Genomic DNA, 23,719 nt, shown 5'->3' with positions numbered 1-23,719 from the left:
ATGCTGTATAATATATACTTGTAGCTTATTTACTTTATACATAGAAGTTCCTCTTAATCCCCTACCATTCTCCTCCCTCCTTCCCTCACTTTCCCTGCTGGTAATAGACAGAGAAGGTCACGTACTGTATGTAATCACTTATATATGGAATCTTAAAAATGAATGACTATAACCAAATGGAAATGATATATAGAGAGAACGAATGAGTATTTCAGTTAGTTTTTGATACTCCTTTCAAAATTTTTAGTGCAATTTTTCTGAAACTACTCTATTTAACCTGGTTTCATTCTGGCCGTCACCATTTTCTAACTTTATATTTACTTAAATGTGTTCCTATGGAAATGCAGATATATTCACAAATCTTTCTGAAATTAGAAGTGAACAAGGGAGGTAAAGTCTCTGATGGCTGGGATCTTGAATTACAGTGGCAAAGTAACAATACAGTGAGATAAATATGTGTATGATGTAGTGTTCTCAGGCTTAAATCATTTGAAGGAAGTTACCCAATGTAAGAGGAGAGATATTCATCATGTGATCAGGATTTATAGAGCATTGTCTGGAAGGTATTTGCATAATGGACAAAAACAAGCACCAGGATTAAAGTGTACCTATTGAGCCCAAGAAAAACAAACCAAAAATACCCCATAAAACTGACAGATTCCATCTACAAAACAGAAACAGACTCACAAAGAACAGACTTATAGTTGCCAAGGGGGAGGGAGGTGGGAATGGGTTGGACTGGGAGATTGGGGTTGGTAGATGCAAACTGTTACACTGAGAATGGATAAGCAAGGAAGTCCTATCATGCAGCACAGGGAGCTATATCCAATGTCTTGGGATAGAACGTGATGGAAGATAGTGTAAGAAAATGAATGTGTGTGTGTGTGTGTGTGCGTGTGTGTGTGTGTGTGTGTGTGTGTGTGTGTGTGTGAGACTGGGTCATCATGTTGTACAGAAGAAATTGGCACAACACTGAAAACCAACTATAATTTTTAAAAGTAAAATGAAAAAAAAAAAAAGAAAACCGAAAAGGTCTTACTTCATTTCCTCTCAGACCACACAAAACAAACAAACAAACAAAAACTGGTCAAATAATATGGAAAAAGCTCAGGAAAAACAAGGCTTCTACTGTTTCATATGACATACCCAATTTCTGTTTTATTTTGTATATTTCCTTTGTGAATTGTTCCTTTATTCACTTTGCTTATTTTTCTTCTTTCTTTTGGGATAGTCAATCTGTAAGGTGCTTCACACCATAAAGACCTTTATTCCAAGGACAGAAACAGGGACATCGCTTTGTGGTATCCTTTATTCTTACTCTAAGGCACTTTCCCCCATGCATGTAATCTCATCATTTCAAGGGAAGTATAAAGCTTTATTCACCTGTGCATCTCCCCTCTCAGTTGGCTCCTTATTTTATTGTATGAGCCTAGGATGTACCTTAACTCTGTTATTACCGATGGCTCACATTCAAGTGCCACAGCCTTGGTGATGTACACTGTGGTCACACTCATGGTGAATCCTTTTATCTAGAGATTGCAGGGATAAGGACATTACAGGGGCTTTGAAGAGATCCTTTGGTTGACAGGTAAAAAAGAAACAAATATCTTGGGTGTGATGCAGTGCCCTTGACTGTATACCTCAAACACTCGGAACCAGAAATTGCAATTATTTGATCATTGTTGAATAAAATTTCTCCTTCCATTTATTTCCTGGGATTTTCATTTTTTAATTAAACATCTCTATACAGTTTCAGTAACTCACCTTTTTTTTTTTTTTTTTTTTTTTGGTCTTTTTAGGACTGCACCCATGGCATATAGAGGATTCCAGGCTAGAGGTCCCATAGGAGCTACAGCTACAGGCCTACACTGCAGCCACAGCAATGCAGGATCCAATCCTCATCTGTGACCTACACCATGACTCGCAGCAACACTGGTCCTTAACCCACTGAGTGAGGCCAGGGATTGAATCTGCATGCTTATGGATGCTAGTCAGATTTGTTTCTGCTGAGCCACGACAGGAAGTCCAGTCACTCACTTTTTAAAGTATTCCCTTCTGTCTGATAGATAGGGACTTTTTTCATTTGTATTTTTTCCGGTGTCACAAATCTTTCCTATCTTTGGATCAGAAATATTTAGTAGTCCCCTTTTCTTTCATGATGTGACATTCATTTCTTTTTTTTTTTTTTTTGTCTTTTTGTCTCTCTCTCTTTATGTCCACACTGGCAGCATATGGAGGTTCCGAGGCTAGGGGTTGAAGCGGAGCTACAGCTGTTGGCCTACACCAGAACCACAGCAACTCGGGATCAGAGCTGTGTCTGCAACTTGCACCACAGCCCACAGCAACACTGGATCCTTAATCCACTGAGGGAGACCAGGGATCGAACCCACATCCTCATGGATGCTAGTCGGGTTCATTAATGCCTGAGCAACAACGGGAACTCCAACATCCTTTTCTTAAAAATAATTTCTTCTCAAATAACATATATCAACCCAATCAATTTTTCTCTTGTTTCCTGGAAAAATAGTCATGAGCTATATTATTTGTTTTAAAAATTAAATATGACTGACAACCAAGGCAATTTCTATAATTTTTTAAATTTTTTATTTAGAAAATTTTATTAAGGTATAGTTGATTTAGAGTGTTGTGCCAATTTCTGCTGTACAGCAAAGTGACCCAGTCATATATACATATGTATATATATGTATGTACATATATAGACACACATCTCTTTTCTTATATTATCTTCTAATCATGTTCTATCACAAGAGTTTGGATATAGTTCCCTGTGCTCTACAGTAGGTCCACATTGCTTACCCATTCTAAATGTAATAGTTTAAATGTAAACTAAATGTAAACTCCCAGTCCATCCAATTCCCTTCCCTGGCCCCCTTGGCAACCACAAGTCTGTTTTCTATGTCTGTGAGTCTGTTTCCATTTTATAGTAGATGAAAGTAAAAGATCACAATTTTTCACCCTTGTTTAAATCATTCCTTTGTATATCAGTACTTTATCTGCTTGTTCTGATAATTTAGACTTGCTAATAGTGTGTTTATAGGTAGACACTGAGTTTTATTCTTCTCATTAGGATCCTATTCTCTTAAGCGGCTCAGTGTCTGCAGTGTTAACTATAGTGACTGGCAAAATCATACCCAAATACATGTCTCCACATGGAGTCTATGCAGAAACATAAATTTGAATAAATAGAATGATTTTAATAGGATTTTGAGTCAGGAGAGAACTTAAAAATAATAAAGTAATATTTTAAATTTAATTTGTGTTACTAAGTAAAATATTTCTTTGTCATGTTATACATTCACGCATTGAATTAGGGGAAATTGATGTCCCTGTATAAGGGAGCTTTTCACTGGGGTGAAGGTTTATTTGACATGTTTCAATATTTGAACCGAATTATCTTTCTGTTTCACCTTGAAAATTGTATACTCTTATATATATATATATATATATGTATATATATAATGCATATATATATTCTCAGATATAGTATCATATCAATTCTCAGATATAGTATCATTTTACCCATACGTATTTAGGCAACTTCAGCATGTCCCTCTAAAAGAAAAGGATGATCTTATATTTTACTTAATTTTTATTAATATACTTATTCATCTTCTTTATCTATGAACATTTATATAGCAGTTTCAAAATTACCATACCAGAGTTCCCACTGTAGCTCAGTGGGTTAAGGACCCAGCATTGTCTCTATGAGGATACAGGTTCAATCCCTGGCCTCGCTCAGTGGGTTAAGGATCCAGCATTGTCATAAAAGCTGTGGTGTAGGTTGCGGATGGAGCTCAGATCCTGTGTTGCCATGGTTGTGGCTGCAGCTCTGTTTAGACCCCTGAACTTCCATATGTCACAAGTGTGGCCTTAAAGTAGAAAAAAAAGTAAGCATACCAATATTAGTACTAAAAATTAAGATGACTGAGTACATGTTAAGATTTCTCTGAGCATGCCTTGTTATTGTCATCATCCTTGAGATATATCTCACTCGAGATATACTTTCCAAGTACTGAATTTTAAAGTCATCTAAAAAAATTCAAGAAGATGATTTTTAAAACAATACATTAGTGCACATAAAAAATTAAACACTGCAAACCAATGTACCCCCTCTCCCTGGAGCACAGACTTCTCTCTTGGTCTCTGCCATTTTGCATTGTGGATTCTGAGAAATATTCATTTCCCTGTAAGCTGAGGTTTTCACTCCACTCAAATGAATATAGGAAGGACTGATTAGGTCCTCCTCAACAGCATCCTATCTGCCTGCCTGACTGGCAGATTTCACTGTAAACCCCTAATCACAATGGTAACCACCTGTATATTTGCACTGTCACTTCTCTTCTCCGAATGGAGGAAAGAACTGTAGAAAATGAAAGTCCTTCGGTTGAGAGGATTAGAAAAGAGCCTGCTCAGACAATGTCCTGGGCTTCTGGAAAATCACAGATAACCCCACCTCCATCTCTTCAGGTCCCAAATCTCAGGAAACAGATTAAAATTCTCAAATGCATGAGACTAGATGATGAAACAGAACAAATCTTCATTTTTTTTCTTTTTACAGCTGCACGTACAGCATATGGAAGTTTTCAGGCTACAGCTAGATTCAGAGCTGCAGCTACAGGTCTACACCACAGGTGGATTCAGAGCTGCAGCTACAGGTCTACATCACCACATCAGATCCAAGCAGCATCTGTGACCTAGGCCACAGCTTTTAGCAAAGCTGGATCCTTAATCCATTGAGCAAGGCCAGCAATTGAACCTATATCCCCACAGATACTAGTGGGGTTCCTAACCTACTGAGCCACAATAGGAACTGCAAAATGAATCTTTATTATGCAAGAGTCTTGAAAACTATATCAGTATAAAAAGGTGCCTCTCTGAGTGCATCCATGGTGAAAGAACACAGACAAAACAAGTTCTTCAAACTGATAATTGTTTGTTACCTACACCTCTATAACACATAATAGTGAGGTAAGAATGCACTTGATACTCATTTAATCCCTGCATTTTCCATTCTAGTTAGAGCCTTTTGAGTAACCAGACTAGATGTACCTGGGACATGGTGTGTTGAGTTGGATTTTGTTTGAAGACTGAGGCTTTATTCAGCAGTGTGTCAAAAATACAGTTTATTGCTTCATTATTAATGAAGGGTAAATGTTGAGGTTAATTTTTCATCACAACTCTAAGTGGTCTTTCAGGGGGAGTTATGAAATTTATGTATTTTTTTGTATTAAAGATGTTTTAATTCATAGTGCTGCTGATAATTAAGTCTTTTCCTTGATAATAACTTCGAAAGAGAAATACCTAGAATTGGTCTCTACTTCAAAATTGATAGAAGCAAAACACAGTTTATTTATGTTAACCATTTTAAATTTTACACATACATGTAGATATTTATTACTTGATCTGTTCATTTGATCTGTTCATTTGATCTCCTCCTCAATGCACAGTCCTAACTCATGCTTGTTTGGTTATATGTTTAGTCACTCATTACTCACAAGTTTTCTTTTTTTTTTTTCTTTCATTTTAAAAATGTTTATTCTGTCATTTGCCCTTTGTTTATACATTTTTTTAATTTTATTATTATGACTGACTAGGAGTCCACTGAAGTACTGAAATGCTGTTGACTCTTTGTTGTAATGAATTTTAATCTTGTAAATCATCTTCCCTGCTTTGCAACACTTAGAGAAATATAGATGAAAATTCACCCCCAAATTTTAGGAATAATGATCAGGACTGTTAACTTCACTCCTGGTTCCATTTTATTGTCATCCTCACTTTGAAATTTATGGCCGTTCTCTAAATCAGATAAGGCATCTATTGTATGGTATGTATCTTTACTAATGCCAATGATTACTTACTGCTTTAGGAAAATTAGAATGTAAGTTTAGTCAACATATTGATAATAAATAAGCTTCTCATATGATTCTTTTTTACTTTTTTACTTTTTAGGGCTACACCTGTGGCATATGGAAGTGCCTAGGCTAGGGGTCAAATAGGAGATGTAGCTGACAATCTATGCCACAGCCACAGCATCATGGGATCCAAGCTGCCTCTGTGACCTACACCACAGCTCATAGCAACCCCAGTTCCTTAACCCACTGAGCAAGGCCAGGGATCAAACTCACATCCTCATGGATACTAATTGAGTTCATTATGCAGTGAGCCAGATGGGAACTCTGCTTCTCATATGATTCTGAATGTCATTTTATGATTACATATTTTAAAACCTTCTTCTTGAATGAAAAAGACAATCCATGGGAATCAAATCCCATTATTGTAGGAGTCAAAACCAATAAATTACTAGAATTAATTTTGATATTCTTAAAGTTTTTTAGATGCTATAAAAGGCATTACCAAGTATAGAGTTTGCCACTGACTGTTAAAAGAACTCAATAAGTTCTAGAAAGTTCTCATTCCCAATCTTTAGAGAATGAACATAAGTTAGGTTTTCTTTTAATTACTTACAAAGTGTGTTTATCGTGGAATGTTTGAATGACTGTGAAATCTACTCATACATTGTACCATTACCAAAAAAGTCAATTTAAACTGGATCTTAGACTTGAATTAAATTGTGATTTTATTGTGATTAATACAGTAAATGGTTTTTCATCATGTTTAGCAAGAAATCTATGCACTCACTGATCCTAACAGTCAGTTTTGTTTGCCTCCCTGATTGTACTTCTCTCTCTAATTGAAGAGGGTTTACCAATGTTCTGGAGATATCAGGAGCTGTTGATCCTTGGAACAAAATAATACTTTAGAGGTCCACAGAACATAGGTAAGACAGGTCCCTGTGTTGCACATAGAAGAAAATGTTAACTCAAAGTTAGCATCTATTCAAGGAGTTTAGACTTCTGGAAGGCAGGTGAGTTCCTGAGAAGAAGTAATAAAAATTGTATTCATCTGACTTCTAACCTGATCTTCTGGGAACAGAGAATCAGCAGAAAAATGTTTCCTTCTTTCCAGTGTCCCACAGGGAAATGATGTGCTCAGAGGTGGGAGTAACAATGGAAACAGTGACGAATGAGCAGACGTAGGGAGCTGTAAATAGCTCCTCTGCTGCAGTCACTCAGGCTGTATAATCTTCAGCTGCAGCCCCTTGTATTTGGACTTTTCCTTTCCATGTACCTGATCACTGTATTTGGAAACCTGCTCATCATCCTAGCTGTCAGCTCAGACTCCCATCTCCACACGCATGTACTTTTTCCTCTCCGAATTGTCCTTTGTAAACATTTGTTTTACCTCCACCACAGTCCCAAAGATGCTGTTGAATATAATGACTCACACCAAAGTCATCACCTATGAAGACTGCCTCACACAGATGGATTTTTCCTACTCTTTGTACAGATGGACAACTTCCTTCTGACCATGATACCCTGTGATCTCTTTGTGGCCATCAGCCGCCCCCTGCAATATACAGTCATTATGAACCCTATTCTCTGTGGACTGCTGGTTCTAATCTCCTGGGTAATAGCTGCCCTGAATTCCTTCTTACAATGCTTACTTGCATCACAGCTGTCCAGTCTTGCATTTCTGCACAGTTCCCTTGTGATGCAGTGGATTAAGGATCTGGCATTACTGCAGCTATGGTGCAGGCTGTGGCACAGTCTTGATCCTTGATCTAGGAAATTCCACATGTTGTGGATGTGGCCAAACAATATTTTGTCTTATAAAAAATTTATCTCTCCAAGTATGTTTCTTTTACAATTTCCTTAAAGACTTGTCAAGTTGTATTACTCACATGGAAAAACCACATTTGGCTGCTAAAGTAACGTATAATTCAGTAGCTAAGTAAAATCCGAAACCAATGTTTTCACTTTGGGTCTGTCATTCTGTGTCACTACCTTAACCGTTCTTCCTATAATATTGACTTTATTCATGCCACTGAGTTTTATAACTTGTCTCCCAGTGATATACAATTATACAGCCTCTGGTCCTCAGTGCCTACATAGGGACTGATAAAAATTGATTACTGAATATATACCTTGCAGTGGAGCCTACATTGAAAGGCAAGTGTGAATAAATAGATTGAATGAATGTGGTCTTATTGTCAGAGATGACCTTAAATATAGCAAAATTTTAGGCTCACATTACACCTCACATTTCATTATTTCTTTCCCATATGTACATCTATTTATTGATGTATGGAAGATTGGTTTCCACGTGTGAAGGGGGCTTGTACACTGGAGTGAAATTTATGTTTTTTTCCTGGATCATTCCTTCTTTGCTTCAAAATTCCTGTGCTGCCTACAATTATGACCCTTCTATTGCTCTGAACAAATTATCTCCCCTTTTCTAAACTTTGTCACGACCACTAGAGAATCAGAAGCAGTGGGTGAACAATATCATGGTAAACCATCACATACTTCCTTCCAGCTTAGCTCACTTCAATATTCATGGTCTAATGATGACTCACAGGAAAGCTTACATTTCTACCCAGTCATGTGATTCAAGACAACCATTTGTTTTTCTTGTTTAACATGCTTGTCCTCCAACCTGTCCAAGTTCCCTGGAAAGAAACCATAATGTAGCCAATTGATAAGATAGTTACCTGAAATAAATTTAAGCAATAATCATGAATATGGTCTCCAAATCAGAACATAGGACCACAAAAGCAGTAGATTAATACACATGCCTTCATCCATTGCTGTTCTCTTTCATTATTGTATCAGTTAGCTATTGCTATATAACATGCTGACCTAAATCATGTGGTTTATTAGAGTGCCTCTACTACCAAACGCAGTTGCATGGTGGGATTTTCTCTGATCCCTGTTAATATGGTCATAAGTCCATACACCTGCACTGTGAACATTTTATAATCTTATCCCCCCATTGTGCTCATGCCACACCAATGCGCTCACCTCACATCAATAAATTCCATAATAGTTCCCAGGAGATAAATCACACTAATCTATATCTATATTAGGTACCGGTTGTGTCCCACACATATCACCTAACTTCTTTTTGTTTATGTGCTTTCTCAGCCCAAATACCAACTGCCAACTCCTGGAGTCCATTGCCCAAAGCATTATCTGACAAACAACCTTGTATGATCAACCTCTGCCAACTTGCATGGCTATTTAATAGGTGAAGTAATAACCTCTATAATGTATTTCTATGTTCTTATGTAGCAAGTCCACACCTGACCTTTAGAAATCCACTAAGATTTTACCCAAACCATTGCTTGTATGATTGTCCTGCCTTACCTCCATGACCTATTCCAAGCAAGCTGTTTCTCAATCCACATCTCTCATTGGAGACTTTCTTTAGGTTCAGGCTAGGTGGTTGCTCTGGCATCATGCTTTTCCTGATGGAGAACACCTCAGTGCCAAGAGATGCTTTGGCTCATGATTTTTACCACAGGGGAAAGTGAGAGCATAAGAGTGAATGAATAGCTTCCTCAGCCATGCAGAACACTGCCAAAGAGACCCAGAATTTTCATACCCAGCGAGAAAACCAAAGTGTGCTTTACGACAGGTGCCAGAGAGACAGTGCAAGAACAGCAGCCAGGACTCTTTGAAGAAAATTCTGACAACTGCATCACTATCTTCCTCAGGAAGCCCAGCGAAGAATGACTAGCAAAATACCTATACAAATCAATGGCACTTATCGCAGAAATAGAAAAATCAATTCTAACTTTGATAAGGAACCACAAGAAACCTTGAGCAGCTAAAGCAATTCTGAGAAATAAGAACAAAGATGGAGACGACACTTCCTGATTTCAAATGATCACAAAGCTATAGCTATCAAAATAATATGGTACTAGCATAGACACAGACACAAACACCAATGGAACAGAACTGAGAGACAAGAAATAAACTCATGCATTACAATCAACTAAAATTTTACAAAGACACTAAGAATGCTCAATGGAGAAAGGAAAATCTCTTTGAGAAAGCTGGATATTTACATGTAAAATAATAAAGCTGGAAAGCTATTTTACAATATTCACAAAAGTTAACTAGAAATGAATTAAAAACTCAAATGTAAGGTCTGAAACAATAAAAATTCCCACAGAAACTATAGGGGAAATCCTTCTTGACATGGATCTTGGCAAATGTTTTTTGGATGTGACACCAAAAGCACAAGCAAGACAATACAAGTGGAATTATATCATACTAAAAAGTTCCTCAGGGCAAAAGAAACATCAATATTAAAAGGAAATCTGTACAATGGGAGAAAACTATATGGACATGAAATATCTAATGTGTAGTTAATATTCAAATTATATAAGAAATTCATGCAACTCCATAGAAATAATGCTAATACTACCCCAAATAAAAATAGATGGAGTGGAGTTCCCATAGTGGCTCAGTGGGTTAAGAACCCGACATCATCTCTGAGAAGATATAAGTTCAATGCCTGGCTTTGCTCAGTGGGTTAAATATCTTGCATTGCTTTAAGATGTGTCTCAAATCTGGTGTTGCTGTGGCTGTGGTGTAGGCCTGCAGCTGAAGCTCCAATGTAATTCCTAGCCCAGGAACTTCCATATGCCACAGGTGTGACCATAAGAAGAAAAAAAAAAAGAATATATATATATATGCAGATGGTGAGGGTTTAACTAGAAAATTTCTCAGTGAAGACAAACACAAGAAAAGATATGCAACATCACTACTGATCAGGGAAATGCAAACCAAAACTACAGTGGGATACCCTCTCACATCTGTTAGGAATGGTATAATAAAAGATAATAAATGCTTGCTAGCATATGGAGAAAAATGAATTCTTGTACACTGTTGGTGAGAATGTAAATGGGCACAGCCATTATGAAAGAGAATAAGGAGTTTCCTTAAAAAATTAAAGTATAATTACCATAGGATCCAGCAATCTCACTCCATATATATATATATACAAAGAAAATAAAACTTATTTCTCAAAGAGATATATGCACCTTCATGTTCGATGTTCATTTCAGTATTTATTTATTTATTTATTTTTTGTCTTTTTGCCTTTTCTTGGGCTGCTCCCACAGCATATGGAGGTTCCCGGGCTAGGGGCCTAATTGGAGCTGTAGCCACTGGCCTACATCAGAGCCACAACAATGCAGGATCCGAGCCGTGTCTGCGACCTACACCACAGCTCACGGCAACGGAAGATCCTTAACCTACTGAGCGAGGCCAGGGATTGAACCTGTAACCTCATGGTCCCTAGTTGGATTCGTTAACCACTGTGCCACCACGGGTACTCCCAGTATTTATTTTAAATAGCCAAAACATACACAGAAGCAAACTATGTCTCCATGAATGAAAGGATGTGTAAAGAAAATGTGATAGACATATAATGTCATTAGAGATTAAAAAATAAAGAACTCATGCTATTTGCCAAACAATGGATGAACTTGGAGAGCATTTAATAAATAAACTAAGTCAGACAAAGATGAAACTCTACAAGCTCTCTTAAAGGATGTATCTTAAAAAGCCAGACTCATAGAACAAATAGATGGTTGGGTGTGAAGGAAAGATGGAGATATTGATCAAAAGTACAAACTTGCAGGAGTTCACGTCGTGGCACAGTGGTTAATGAATCCGACTGGGAACCATGAAGTTGAGGGTTCGATCACTGGCCTCGCTTAGTGGATTAAGGATCTGGCATTGCCGTGAGCTGTGGTGTAGGTTGCAGACGCGGCTCAGATCCCGTGTTGCTGTGGCTCTGGCGTAGGCCAGTGGCTAGGGCTCCGATTTGACCCCTAGCCTGGGAACTTCCATATGCCATGGGAGTGGCCCTAGAAAAGGCAAAAAAAAAACAAAAATAGACCAAAAAAAGTACAAACTTGAAGCTATAAAGAAGAGAAGGTCTGGGGATCTAATGTACAGCATGGTGACTAGGGTTAGGAATACTATAATAAATACTTGAAAATTGCTGAGAAAGTGTTGCGGAAACCGCAAAAACTGTGGCAACAGAGGAGACAAACAGCACTCGGAGATATGGAAAAGCAAGGTTTATTCAGCATCGGTGCAGGCTCAGAGGAGTCACCTCCAGAGTCTCAGCACCAGGTCTTTGTTCTCAGTAACTTTTATACACTACAAGGTCTTGATTTTCCCATGTAAGCATCCCAGACCTCCCCCATCCCCAAGCAGACAGTGTTCCTCCCTAAGAAACTGAGCAAGCAAAGTTACAGAAGCAGAACTGATAAGCAATGCTGGGTACCTAATTAGCAGGGCTGCTGGCTTGGACAGAGAGCACACAGTTGTTACATTATTACAAGAAGGGTGGCATAGTGATGAGCACAGCTGGAAAGGCTTGCAGCTGCCTTCCTAGCCAAGGGGGTGTTGTTCTTTAGTTAAAACTCCATTTCAAAAGTATATTTTAAACATTCTTACCACAAAAAGTAATTATAGCAAGTGCTAGATGTGTTAACTAATCTTATTATGGTAATAATTTCACAATTATTCTGTATCAAGTCATCATATTGTGTGCTTTAATTAAACATAATATATGTCAATAATATCTCAATAAAGCTGGAAAATTTTAATTTAAATCTCAGAGCAAGGAGAGAGGATGTAAAACCTACCTGGGGGCCTTCCCAACGTGGTGCAGTGGAAATGAATCCAACTAGGAACCACGAGGTTGCAGGTTTGATCCCTGGCCTCGCTCAGTGGGTTAAGGATCCTTCATTGTTGTGAACTGTGGTGTAGATCACAGACTCAGCTTAGATCTGGCATTGCTATGGCTCTGGTGTATGCTGGCAGCAACAGCTTCAATTTGACCCCTAACCTGGGAACATACATATGCCACTGGTGCAACCCTAAAACGACAAAAGACAAAACAAAAAAAACAAATAAACAGGAGTTCCTGTTGTGGCACACTGGTTAACAAATCTGACTGGGAACCATGAGGTTGCAGGTTCGATCCCTGGCCTTGCAAAGTGGGTTAAGGATCTGGCATTGCTGTGAGCTGTGGCATAGGTTGCAGACATGGCTCGGATCCCGGGTTGTTGTGGCTCTGGTGTAGGCCAGTGTCTACAGCTTGGATTGGACCCCTAGCCTGGGAACCTCTATATACCATGGGAGCGGCCCTAGAAAAGGCAAAAACACAAAAAGGATAAATAGAAATAAATAAATAAATAAATAACCCTACTTGGATGAATGGGACAGTGCATCAATCATTGTAAAAAATAAAATTCTATGTGGGACAAGCAGACACACAAGCATTTCCTACTACTTTTTACAAAAACATTAATAAATGATATGCTATAGAATTTCAAAAAGGAAGAAGATACCAAGAGTTGATGGAATAATTTGATTCACCAAGATATTTGCAGATATTTCCTAGAGTAGAGCATAGTAACACAGCCTACCATGTCTACAGGCAGAAGTTCTGGGCCAGGGATTAAAGTCAAGCCACAGCAGTGACAATGCCAAATCTTTAACCACTAGGCCACCAGGGAACTCTGAGTCTAAAATTTCTTACTGTGGCCCTTTGGAGCCAATGTGGGGGGGTCAGAGGTTATGTCCCTGAGTGCAACACAGCATAGAATGGTGGCCTCCCAAGCACTCTTCTCCATGTGTGAGACCCTGGGAGAAGATGTCCTTGCAAGATGAGAGCTCACTGTCTCCCAGGAACAAGGCAATTTTGGACTCACTTTCACACCCTAGAGATTCTCTGATGCCACACTGAGCTTAGTAAATGCACAGCTGAGACACAGTCCCAACAGTTCCTCTTGATTGAGCAGCTACTCTGTGCCAGGTGTTTCCTACCAGCTCTAAATTTTTGTTAACTTTGCACACCAACTCCACACCATAGGTGGAATTTCTCTGATTTTAGATAAGGCATCAGAGGCCTAAAACATTCATTTTCTGCCATGAAGGAAATACTTAAAACTCATGTGTAAACTTGAGCACACAGAAGCTGAAGAATTCCCTAGTGGCTCAGTGGGTTAAGGATCCAGCATTATCACTGCTATGGCACTGGTTCGACCCCTGACCTGGGAACTTCTGCATGCTATGGGAATAACCAGGAAAAAAAAAACAGAATCTAAATTACTGAGTCTATCATTTGACCACCTAAGCTCAAGGTCAGGTCTGAGGTTGACAGGAGGCTTCTTGGTAGAGAAGACCTCAGAACATCTATGTCTGACTGTAACACTGGACCACAGTCTTTACACTCAAAGAATGGTCCACAGGCCAGGACCTGTGGCATCAACATCAACTAGAGGCAAGTTGCAAGTGCAGAATCTCTGGGCCCATCTTAGACCTGCCGAATCAGAATCTGCATCTCGACAAAATCCCCAAGAGGTTCCTACATGTATTGATGTTGGAGACATTCTGGTACAGTATAGTTTTTCTCACATTCACACTGCTGAAATTCCTGCTGGATGATTCTTTGTGGTGAGAGCCATCCTGAGCATCATAGGATGCACAGCAGCATCCTTGACCTCATACCACTAGGTGGCAGTAGCACATACAAGTTTGGGACAACCAACATTTCTTCAATAGTGCCAGGTGTTCCTCAGAGGGAAAATCAATCCAGTTGATACCTGTTGGCCTAGAGGATGAAAACTGAGAAATTCTTATTGGAGCTCCTATCAAAGCTCACCCCTTGTTCAGTTCATAACTTTAGGCAGATCCCTTCACCTTTCTGAGCTGCATTTCTGCAAATGTAAAACAAGGTACATAAGAGCATAGACATGAGAGAATGGACTTTGTGAAAATAAAAGAAGACAATCCGCATAAGATTCTAAGCTCATGCATGGTCCATAAAAAAAGATCTAAATATACCTTATAATCAACATTTTTAAATGAAGCACTGGAAAATGGCTTTTAGTATGTGTTCCAAGCACAAATCTCCTAAAAATCTTGTCAAAAGCATAGCTAAGTCAAGGATTATACTACCCATGTACTTATAGCAAAGGAGTACATATCTCTCCCTCCCCCCCCCCCAAAAAAAAGAGACTAGCAATTTTCTAGAGCTCTCAGGAGATGTTCCCATCACAAGACAGTATTTTGGAGGTCCATGAGACCTGCCAAAGGAAGGTACTTCAGTCTTAGATTTGGAGAAACTGTTAACTTGAGATTATGTTCAATATAGTTAGACTTCTGAAAAGCAGAGGAGTTCTAAGACAAAGAGTAATAAAAACTGGATTAACCTCTCTTTTACTCTCATCTCCTGGGAGCAGAAAATCTGCAGGAAAAATTCTTTCTGTCCATATCACTGTCCCCCAGGATAATGATATGCACAGAGGTGGGATAACAATGGAAACAGTGCTAATGAGCAGATAGTGGGAGCTGTAAATATCTCCTCTGTTGTATTCTCACAGTGAGTACCTCCTCTGTTGTATTCTCACAGTGAGTACAACTTTGGAGACACAGGACAGAGTTGTTGCTTTGTAGCTGTCAATCCGGATAGAGACAAATGTTTCGCTACTTCCTGCTGTCCTTCAGTCTTCATCATCAGCCATCCAGGGAGGAACTAGATTTCCACATCAAGACCTTCCACTCAGAGACCCCATCCAGATGACTCTGACAGTCCAGTAGAAACTTCAGGAAAGATCCAAAGAGAATGTAAGCGGAGAACTTTATAAAGTCACCTGGGAGCCTAACCGGCCTAACCTAGAGCTAAGAGGCTGCCACACTTTTCTAGGATGACAAATACATTCAAAATAATTTTATTTGCTATTTATAAAGATGAATATCTGTGGATTCAGTAATAGAAGGATCATTGTGGAAAATTAATGATGGGATGGAATTCCAGTTGGATGAGAATGCAGGAATGGGAAGCATAATGAATGAGTAGTTTTGCAGTTCAGGGGATAGGAAAACAAAGCATTAGTTTTGGAAGCACTACTAGTGAAGCTTTTCAGATGGGGTGTATATGAACATGTTCTGTATTTATTCAAAGAATCCAGATCCAATGAAGTAGCTACTTCCTTACAATAGCTGTTCCTGAGACATGCATTTCATGTTATTGTCTCCCAGGTTGATACTGCCATGAAAAAAAAAATCTTTAGTACACATGAAAGCATATACCAAGGAGCATTTCTTTGCAATTATTTCACTACCTGGGAGGCTAAATATATTTTGTCTTTGTTAGCCATTTGCCTTCTATACACAAATTGTCTTTGCAAGTGCTTTGTTTTGTATCCTGGGATCTGAGTGCTTTTTCTTTTTTTTATTGCATTCTTTCAAAAATAGGATTTTCTCACCAAGTTTGTTGTATGCAATTTAAATTTTATTTTATTTTTTATATTTATTTTTTAAATTATAGTTGATTTACAATGTTGTGCCAATTTTGGCTGTACAACAAAGTGACCTAGTCACATATATACATATATATATATATATATATATATATATATATATATATTCTTTTTCTCATATTATCTTCCATGATTAATTCTTATATGTATGTATGTATGGATAGATATGTTTAAGGTTGTGTGAGAGTATGTAAAATGTATGTAGTCAAATCTATCAGTCACATTGTGTTCACTTCATGGCTTTTAAAATTTTTGTATTGGAATATAGTTGACTTATAGTGTTGTTTCTTTCAGGTATACAACAAAATGGATCTGTTTTATATATAGATGTATATGTATACATATATATGTGTGTGTATACATATACATATATTAATTCTTTGTCAAATTATTTTCCTACATAGATATTACAGAGTATTGAGTTGATTTCCCTGTGCTATACAGTAGGTCCTTGTTACTTACCTATTTTACATGTAGTAGTGTGTATATGTTTATCTCCATTTCCTAATTTATCCCTCTCCCCTGCAACATTTTCAACTGGTAACAACAAGTTCAGATTCAAAATTTTTGAGTCTGTTTCTGCTTTGTAAACAAGTTCATTTGTATAATTTTTTTTAGATTCCTCATGTAACCAATATCATATGATATCTGTCTTTCTATGTCTAACTTCCTTGACTTAGTATGTTAATCTCTAGGTCCACCTATGTTGCTGAAAAAGGCATTATTTCGTCCTTTTTAATGGATGAGTAATATTCCATCATGTGCATGTACTACATTTTCTTTACCTAATTCTCTGTTGATGGACATTAGGGTTGCCTTCCTGTCATGGCTATTGTAAATACTGCTGCAATGAACATTGGGGTCCATGTATTTTTTTGAATCATGGTTTTCTCTGGATTGATTTTACACATTGAAAGTTCTTCTGCATCCTTAATGATAAGGAATACATTTTTATGCATATTGCTATCTTATAAGGATAATTGGATGTGAAATATCTTCCATTTTATGTTTTACAATTAGGTCTGTTTTTTCCAAATAGCAATTATCTTCCCTAATGTTATGGAGCACATTCTTTTGTATTCAACTAAAGATCTCATATATTGTTTTATAAGCATCATTGAGGCCATTTCTGTTTATATGGAATGAACTGATAATTTTAGATACTACTTTCTTCACTGTGTATTAAAAACAACAAATGGAGTTCCCCTTGTGGCTCAGCAGTAACAAACCCAACTAGTATCCGTGGGGATGTGGGTTCAACACCTGACCTCACTCAATGGGTTAAGGCCAGCATTGCTGTGAGCTGTGATGGAGGTTCCAGGCATGGCTCAGATCCAGCATTGCTGTGCCTGGGGCATAGGCCTGCAGCTATAGCTCTGATCCAACCCCTAACTTCCATATGCCACAGGTGCAGCCCTAAAAAAAAAGGTGAAAATAAAAAATAAATAAACCATAAGAATTGGGAGTATGAGAAGAACATATACACACTACTATATAAAATATATAATTAATGAGAACAGGAAAATTTACTCAATAATTTGTAATAACCTACATGGAAAAACTAATGACCATATTTATATATATGACTGATTCACTTTGCCGTACACTTGAAAATACCACAACTTTGTAAGTCAACCATACTTGAAGAAAATTAAATAAGAATAAATTTATTATAAGAAAGGGAAAAAAACTGTATTTCCTATTCTATTTCCCAGATTTTGTCCATTTTATTTTAAATTACAGACCCACATTGGGGTGATTGATTTATTATTATTTTACATATATATATATATATATATATATATAGATAGATGTTTGTGTTAGATATTTATTCAATCTATTTAATTATTTGAATGTACTATATTTAACAGAGTTCTATTTTTTTTTGTCTTTTTGCCATTTCTTGGGCCGCTCCTGTAGCATATGGAGGTTCCCAGGCTAGGGGTCTAATTGGAGCTGTAGCCACCAGCCTACACCAGAGCCACAGCAATGCGGGATCCGAGCCGCATCTGCAACCTACACCACAGCTCAGGGCAACACCAGATCGTTAACGCACTGAGCAAGGTCAGGGACCGAACCCGCAACCTCATGGTTCCTAGTCAGATTCATTAACAACTGCACCACCACGGGAACTCCCAGAGTTCTGTTTTTGCTACCATTCTTTTAATTTATTGGATTCTCATTTTCTTGAAATTTGTCTCTACATAAATGCAAATTTTGTGAAATCATGAACATGAACAAAGCAGGTGAGGCTCCTGCTCTTTTGAATAATACATGTAATGGAGAAAGCAAAGAGCAATGGATTAAATGCTTGAATGACATAAGGTAGACAGAGATAATTCATATAAGGAAAGGGGATGTATTGTCATGGAATATGCAAGATTTTATAGAGAATGATCTGATGGGATCATTGCCATGTGGGATGAGGAAAAGAATCAGGACTACATTGTGCCCATTAGATTTGTCCAAAAAGAGATCAGGACCCCCAAGAATAAGAGAGGAAGGAACACCACAAAGAATAGTGAGAGATGGACCAGGATTATTCCACTACTGGGACACATAAAAACAAATGTGGTGATACAAGCATGGAACAAGTACAAGACTAACAGATCAGGAGCCTGAGGTGGGGTTCTGTGATGGCACTAGTGGAGCCATCAGTGTGTGGTCCCTTGAGCTTGAGGTGACATCAGCACCCACACTGCTGCCTTTCTGCAACCTGCCTCTTCTAATAGGCCCTTCCTTCATATTGCATTTCCCTCAGAGCAAAACTAGCCTTCTTTTAAAACTATTTTTTTCTTTACTGAAGTGGATTTCTCATTTTTAGCATGTCTTTTATCTAGTTATCAATCATGTATATGCATGCAAACACAAAAATACATGCATGCAAATGCGCAAATAAACATATGTATACACACATACACATATGTGCACACACACACAACACTCACACACAACTAACTAAACAAGGAGAGTAACCACCAGTAATAAACATACATAAACTAACAGGAAGGAATTATGATAAATTTTTACATATATTGACTAAACCTATCAACAACCTTAGGAAGTTGGATTTTACTATTCTTACTATTTCTATGAGTATATTAACATTTAGAATGTTGGTTGTCTATGTAAACTCAAACAGTTAATATGTGGTAGATCCATGATTCAACATTACGTTACTGATCCCAAAATTTTGCACTTAACATTATTCAGAAAAGCCTTTTAATATTTTATCTTTAAAATCTTTGTACATTGTGTATTTCCTTTTGTATATGATGGATGTGTTTAATTTGCTCATATTTCTAGTGGATATCTATTCATTAAGATGGCTTGACATAGGAAATATATTACTCCTTTATCTTTGGGGTAATTGTTAATTGCTGCTTTATTAGTTATTCTGGGAATCAATGGATGTAACTGGAGTTGGAATGCTGTCAAAATCAAGGGAGATTTCATTTCTTTACAATCTCTCAGGGAACATCGGAGCTAATTAGATCTTTTATTCCACATCATGTCCATTTCTTTCCATTGTCTCTATTTTTGCTTTATTTATTTATTTATTTATTTATTTATTTATTTATTTATTTTTGCTTTTCAGGGCCACACTCGTGGCATATGGAGGTTCTCAGGCTAGGGGTCCAATCGGAGCTGTAGCTGTTGGCCTACACCACAGCCACAGCAGCACCAGATCCAAGCCATGTCTGCCACCTACATCACAGCTCAACAGCAAGAGCCAGAACATTAACCCACTGAACAAGGCCAGGAATTGAACCTGCAACCTCATGGCTGCTAGTCGGATTCATTTCTGCTGCACCATGATGGGAACTCCTGAGTTTATTTTTTAACTCTTATTGAAAAGCAAGACAGAAAATGGTCATGTTAAAATGGATCACCAGGTTCACAGGTTCATGGGAGGGTCATCAACTGAAACTGGATTTTATTTTATTTTTTAATATAAATTTTATTGGACTATAGGTGTTGTGTTAGTTTCAGGTGCACAGCAAAGTGAATCAGCCACAGAAGTACACATATACATATTCCTTCTTTTACAGATTCTTCCCCCATATGGGCTATCCAGAGTACTGGACAGACTTCTCTGAGCCATACAGCAGGTCCCCATTACCAACTGATTTTTTGTATAGTAGTGCATATATGCCAGTCCCAAAGTCCCAATCCCTCCCTCCTCTTAATAATTCCCCTTTGGTAACCATCAGTCTGGCCTCCAAAACTTTGAGTCTGCTTCTGTTTTACAAAAGAAGTTTCCTTGTATCTTTGGGGTAAAAACAATTGAATGTAGACAACTTAATTTGTATCAATTCTTTTCTGATTCTTGTGCCTAGAGCTGAGAAGAGCCTGATGTGACACATGGTTGCAGAAGGTCAAAATTTGTTTCCTCTCTCTCACTCTCTCATCCTCTCCCTCTATATTCTAAAATGACCAAAGACAAATATCATATGATATCACTAACATGTGGAATCTAATACAAGTGATACAAAAGGACTTATTCATAAAACAAAAACAGACTCAAAGTTTTCAAACTCAAACTCCTAGTTACCCAAAATGAAATGCTGGGATGAGGGATAAATTAGGAGATTGGGATTAACATACATTCAGTACTCTATACAAAATAAATAAGTAACAAGTTCCTACTGTGCAGCACAGGGAAATCTACTCAATATTCTGTAATAACCATATGGGAAAGAATCTAAAAAGGGGTGGATATATGCACATGTGTAACTGAATCACTTTGCTATACACCTGAAACTAACACAGCATATTAGGTCAACTATACTCCATTAAAATTTAAAAAAAAAATAATAAATTGACCCATTATGGAATGTTAACCAGCACATGTCAATAATGAGTGGATCTATATGTATTCATGAGATTCCTTGAAATTAAAATTAACCAGTTTCCTGGTAGCTCAGAAGATTAAGGATCCAGCCTTGTCACTGCAGGGGCTCAGGTTCGATCCCTGAACTGGAAACATCTGCTTGCCATGGGCATGGCCAAAAAAATGTATCAAGTACAAGGAGCAGAATGTGAACAAGGGACTTCCTGTGCCTTGAAGTCTCAGCTGTAGCAGGGAGGCCACCTCTTTCCTCAGCATTCTCTGACACCATCTCTCACCACTCTTCCTCCTGGTCATTCCTCACCACACCAGTTACATTGTGAGACTGGACTATCTGGGAATGAGTCCCTTCTTCAGGCCTTTGCACTGGCTCTTTCCCCTGCAGAGGACATACTCCCCCATACTCCCTCCAGTCTCCCACTCAGTTTTCCGTGAGGTCTCTGTTCAAATGTCCCCTTGTTTTCAGGTCTTCCTAAACTCCCAATGAAAATAATACACTCATTGATTATCCACTCTAAATGTAAGAGTTTGCATCTCTCTACCCCAAACTCCCCATCCATCCCATTTCCTCCCCTCTCCCATCAACTACAAGACTGATCTCCATGTCTGTATGACTGGGCCACTATACTGTACAACAGAAAATGACACAATACTGTAAATCAAGTATACTTTTTAAAAAATAACACACTCACTCATTCTTTTATATAACTGCTTTTTTCCCTACATAGCATTGCAATTGCAGCATCTTATTAATGCCCACTTATGTAAAAATTAATCATATTATTAAATTTTTTTGATTCCTTTTCATCATCAACACTACCACATGGGACCAGACAATGATACCAAATTTCAACATTTCTTCTTCTGGGATTATCAAAGGAACCAGAATCTCAGCCCCTCACATTCAGGCTTTTCCTCTCCATGTACCTGATCACTGTGTTTGGAAACCTGCTCATCATCCTTTCTGTCAACTCTGACTCCCACCTCCACACACCCATGTACTTCTTCCTCTCCAATCTGTCCTTTGTGGACATATGTTTTACTTCCACCACCATCCCAAAGATGCTAGTGAATATACAGACAGAGAATAAACTTATAACCTATGCAGGCTGCATCACCCAGTTGTATTTTTCTACACTCTTTGGAGGTTGGGATAACTTTCTTCTTGCTGTGATGGCCTATGACCACTTCTTTGCCATTTGCCACCCCCTGCACTATGTGGTCAAAATGAGCCCCCAGTTCTGTGGACCTCTGGTGCTGGTGTCCTGGATCTTGGGTGCCCTGAACTCCCTGCTACAAACCCTAATGGTGTTACAACTCTCCTTCTGTACAGACTTGGAAATCCCCCACTTTTTCTGTGATCTCGATGAAGTGGTCAAACTTAGCTGTTCTGACACTTTTCTTAATGACACTGTGTTGTATTTTTCAGCTGGGCTGCTGGCTGGTGGCCCCCTTGCTGGTATCCTTTATTCTTACTCTAAGATAGTTTCCACCGTATGTAGAATCTCATCAGCTCAAGGGAAGTATAAAGCATTTTCCACCTGTGCCTCTCACCTCTCAGTTGTCTCCCTGTTTTATTTTTCAGTCCTAGGAAATTACCTTATGTCTGCTGCTACCCACAGCTCACACTCGACTGCAGTAGCCTCAGTGATGTACACAGTGGTCACACCCATGCTGAACCCCTTCATCTACAGTCTGAAGAATAAAGACCTAAAAGGGGCTCTGAAGAGATTCTGTGAGATGACAGGTGTAAAATGGACAACTGTCCTGAAGGTGACGAACTGCCCTTGATTATAGGACTCAAAGCCTTGAACAAAAATTGTGATTTATTTTTATCACTGTGGAATAGAATTTGTTCCCATTTATTTCCTGGGGTTTCTATTTCTTTGAATTCAACTTTTCCATATAGTTTCAACTATTCATTTTTAAGCTTTCTGCTCTGATACATAGGCAGTTTTCTTTTGGTCCATTTTCATACATTCCAGAAGTTTTTCTCAACCTCGGATCAGAAATGTTTGGAAATTTCCATACTTTTCATGGGAAGATGAGTTTCTTAAAAATAATTTATTCTTTTTGTTTTGATTTTTTTAATTTACTTATTTTTATTAGCATAGAGTTTTTTACAGTGTTGTGTCAGTTCTTGCTATTATGACCCAGCTTCTTTTTCTCATACTATATTCCATCACATTTTTTTCCAAGAGTTCGAATATAGTTTCCCTGTGCTGTACAGTATGACTTCATTGCTATCCATTCTAAATATAATAGTTTCCATCTACCAACCCCAAATTCCTGGTCCATCCCACTCCCCCTTGGCAGCCACAAGTCTGTTCCTCCATGTTCATGAACCTGTTTCTGTTTTGTAGATAGGTTCATTTGCGTCATATTTTAGATTCCACATATAAGTGATATCATATGGTATTTGTCTTTCTCTTTCTGACTTCACTTAGTATGAGAATATCTAATTACATCCATATTGCTGCAAATGCCATTATTTTGTTCTTTTTTATTATTCGATTGAATGTACCTTTTACCATATCTTCTTAATCCATTCATCTGTTGATGGACATTTAGGTTGTTTCCATGTCTTGGCTATGGTGAAGAGTCCTGCCATGAACATAGGGGTACATGTATCCTTTCAAGTTATTGTGTTC

General features: G+C 38.0%; 1 protein-coding gene across 1 annotated transcript; it reads left to right on the top strand.

Moving 5' to 3' along the window:
* Window positions 1–22,010: 22,010 nt before the first annotated feature.
* Window positions 22,011–22,859, top strand: LOC110258514 (olfactory receptor 7A10-like; the record flags this gene model as incomplete). Its single annotated transcript, XM_021081765.1, has 1 exon — window positions 22,011–22,859. A coding segment is annotated over one exon (849 nt), but the record flags the coding sequence as incomplete, so codon positions are not given.
* Window positions 22,860–23,719: the final 860 nt, after the last annotated feature.

The sequence above is a fragment of the Sus scrofa genome, unplaced genomic scaffold (genome assembly GCF_000003025.6).
Source record: "Sus scrofa isolate TJ Tabasco breed Duroc unplaced genomic scaffold, Sscrofa11.1 Contig2258, whole genome shotgun sequence".
Lineage (NCBI taxonomy): Eukaryota > Metazoa > Chordata > Mammalia > Artiodactyla > Suidae > Sus > Sus scrofa.
This window is presented reverse-complemented; position numbering and strand designations above follow the sequence as displayed.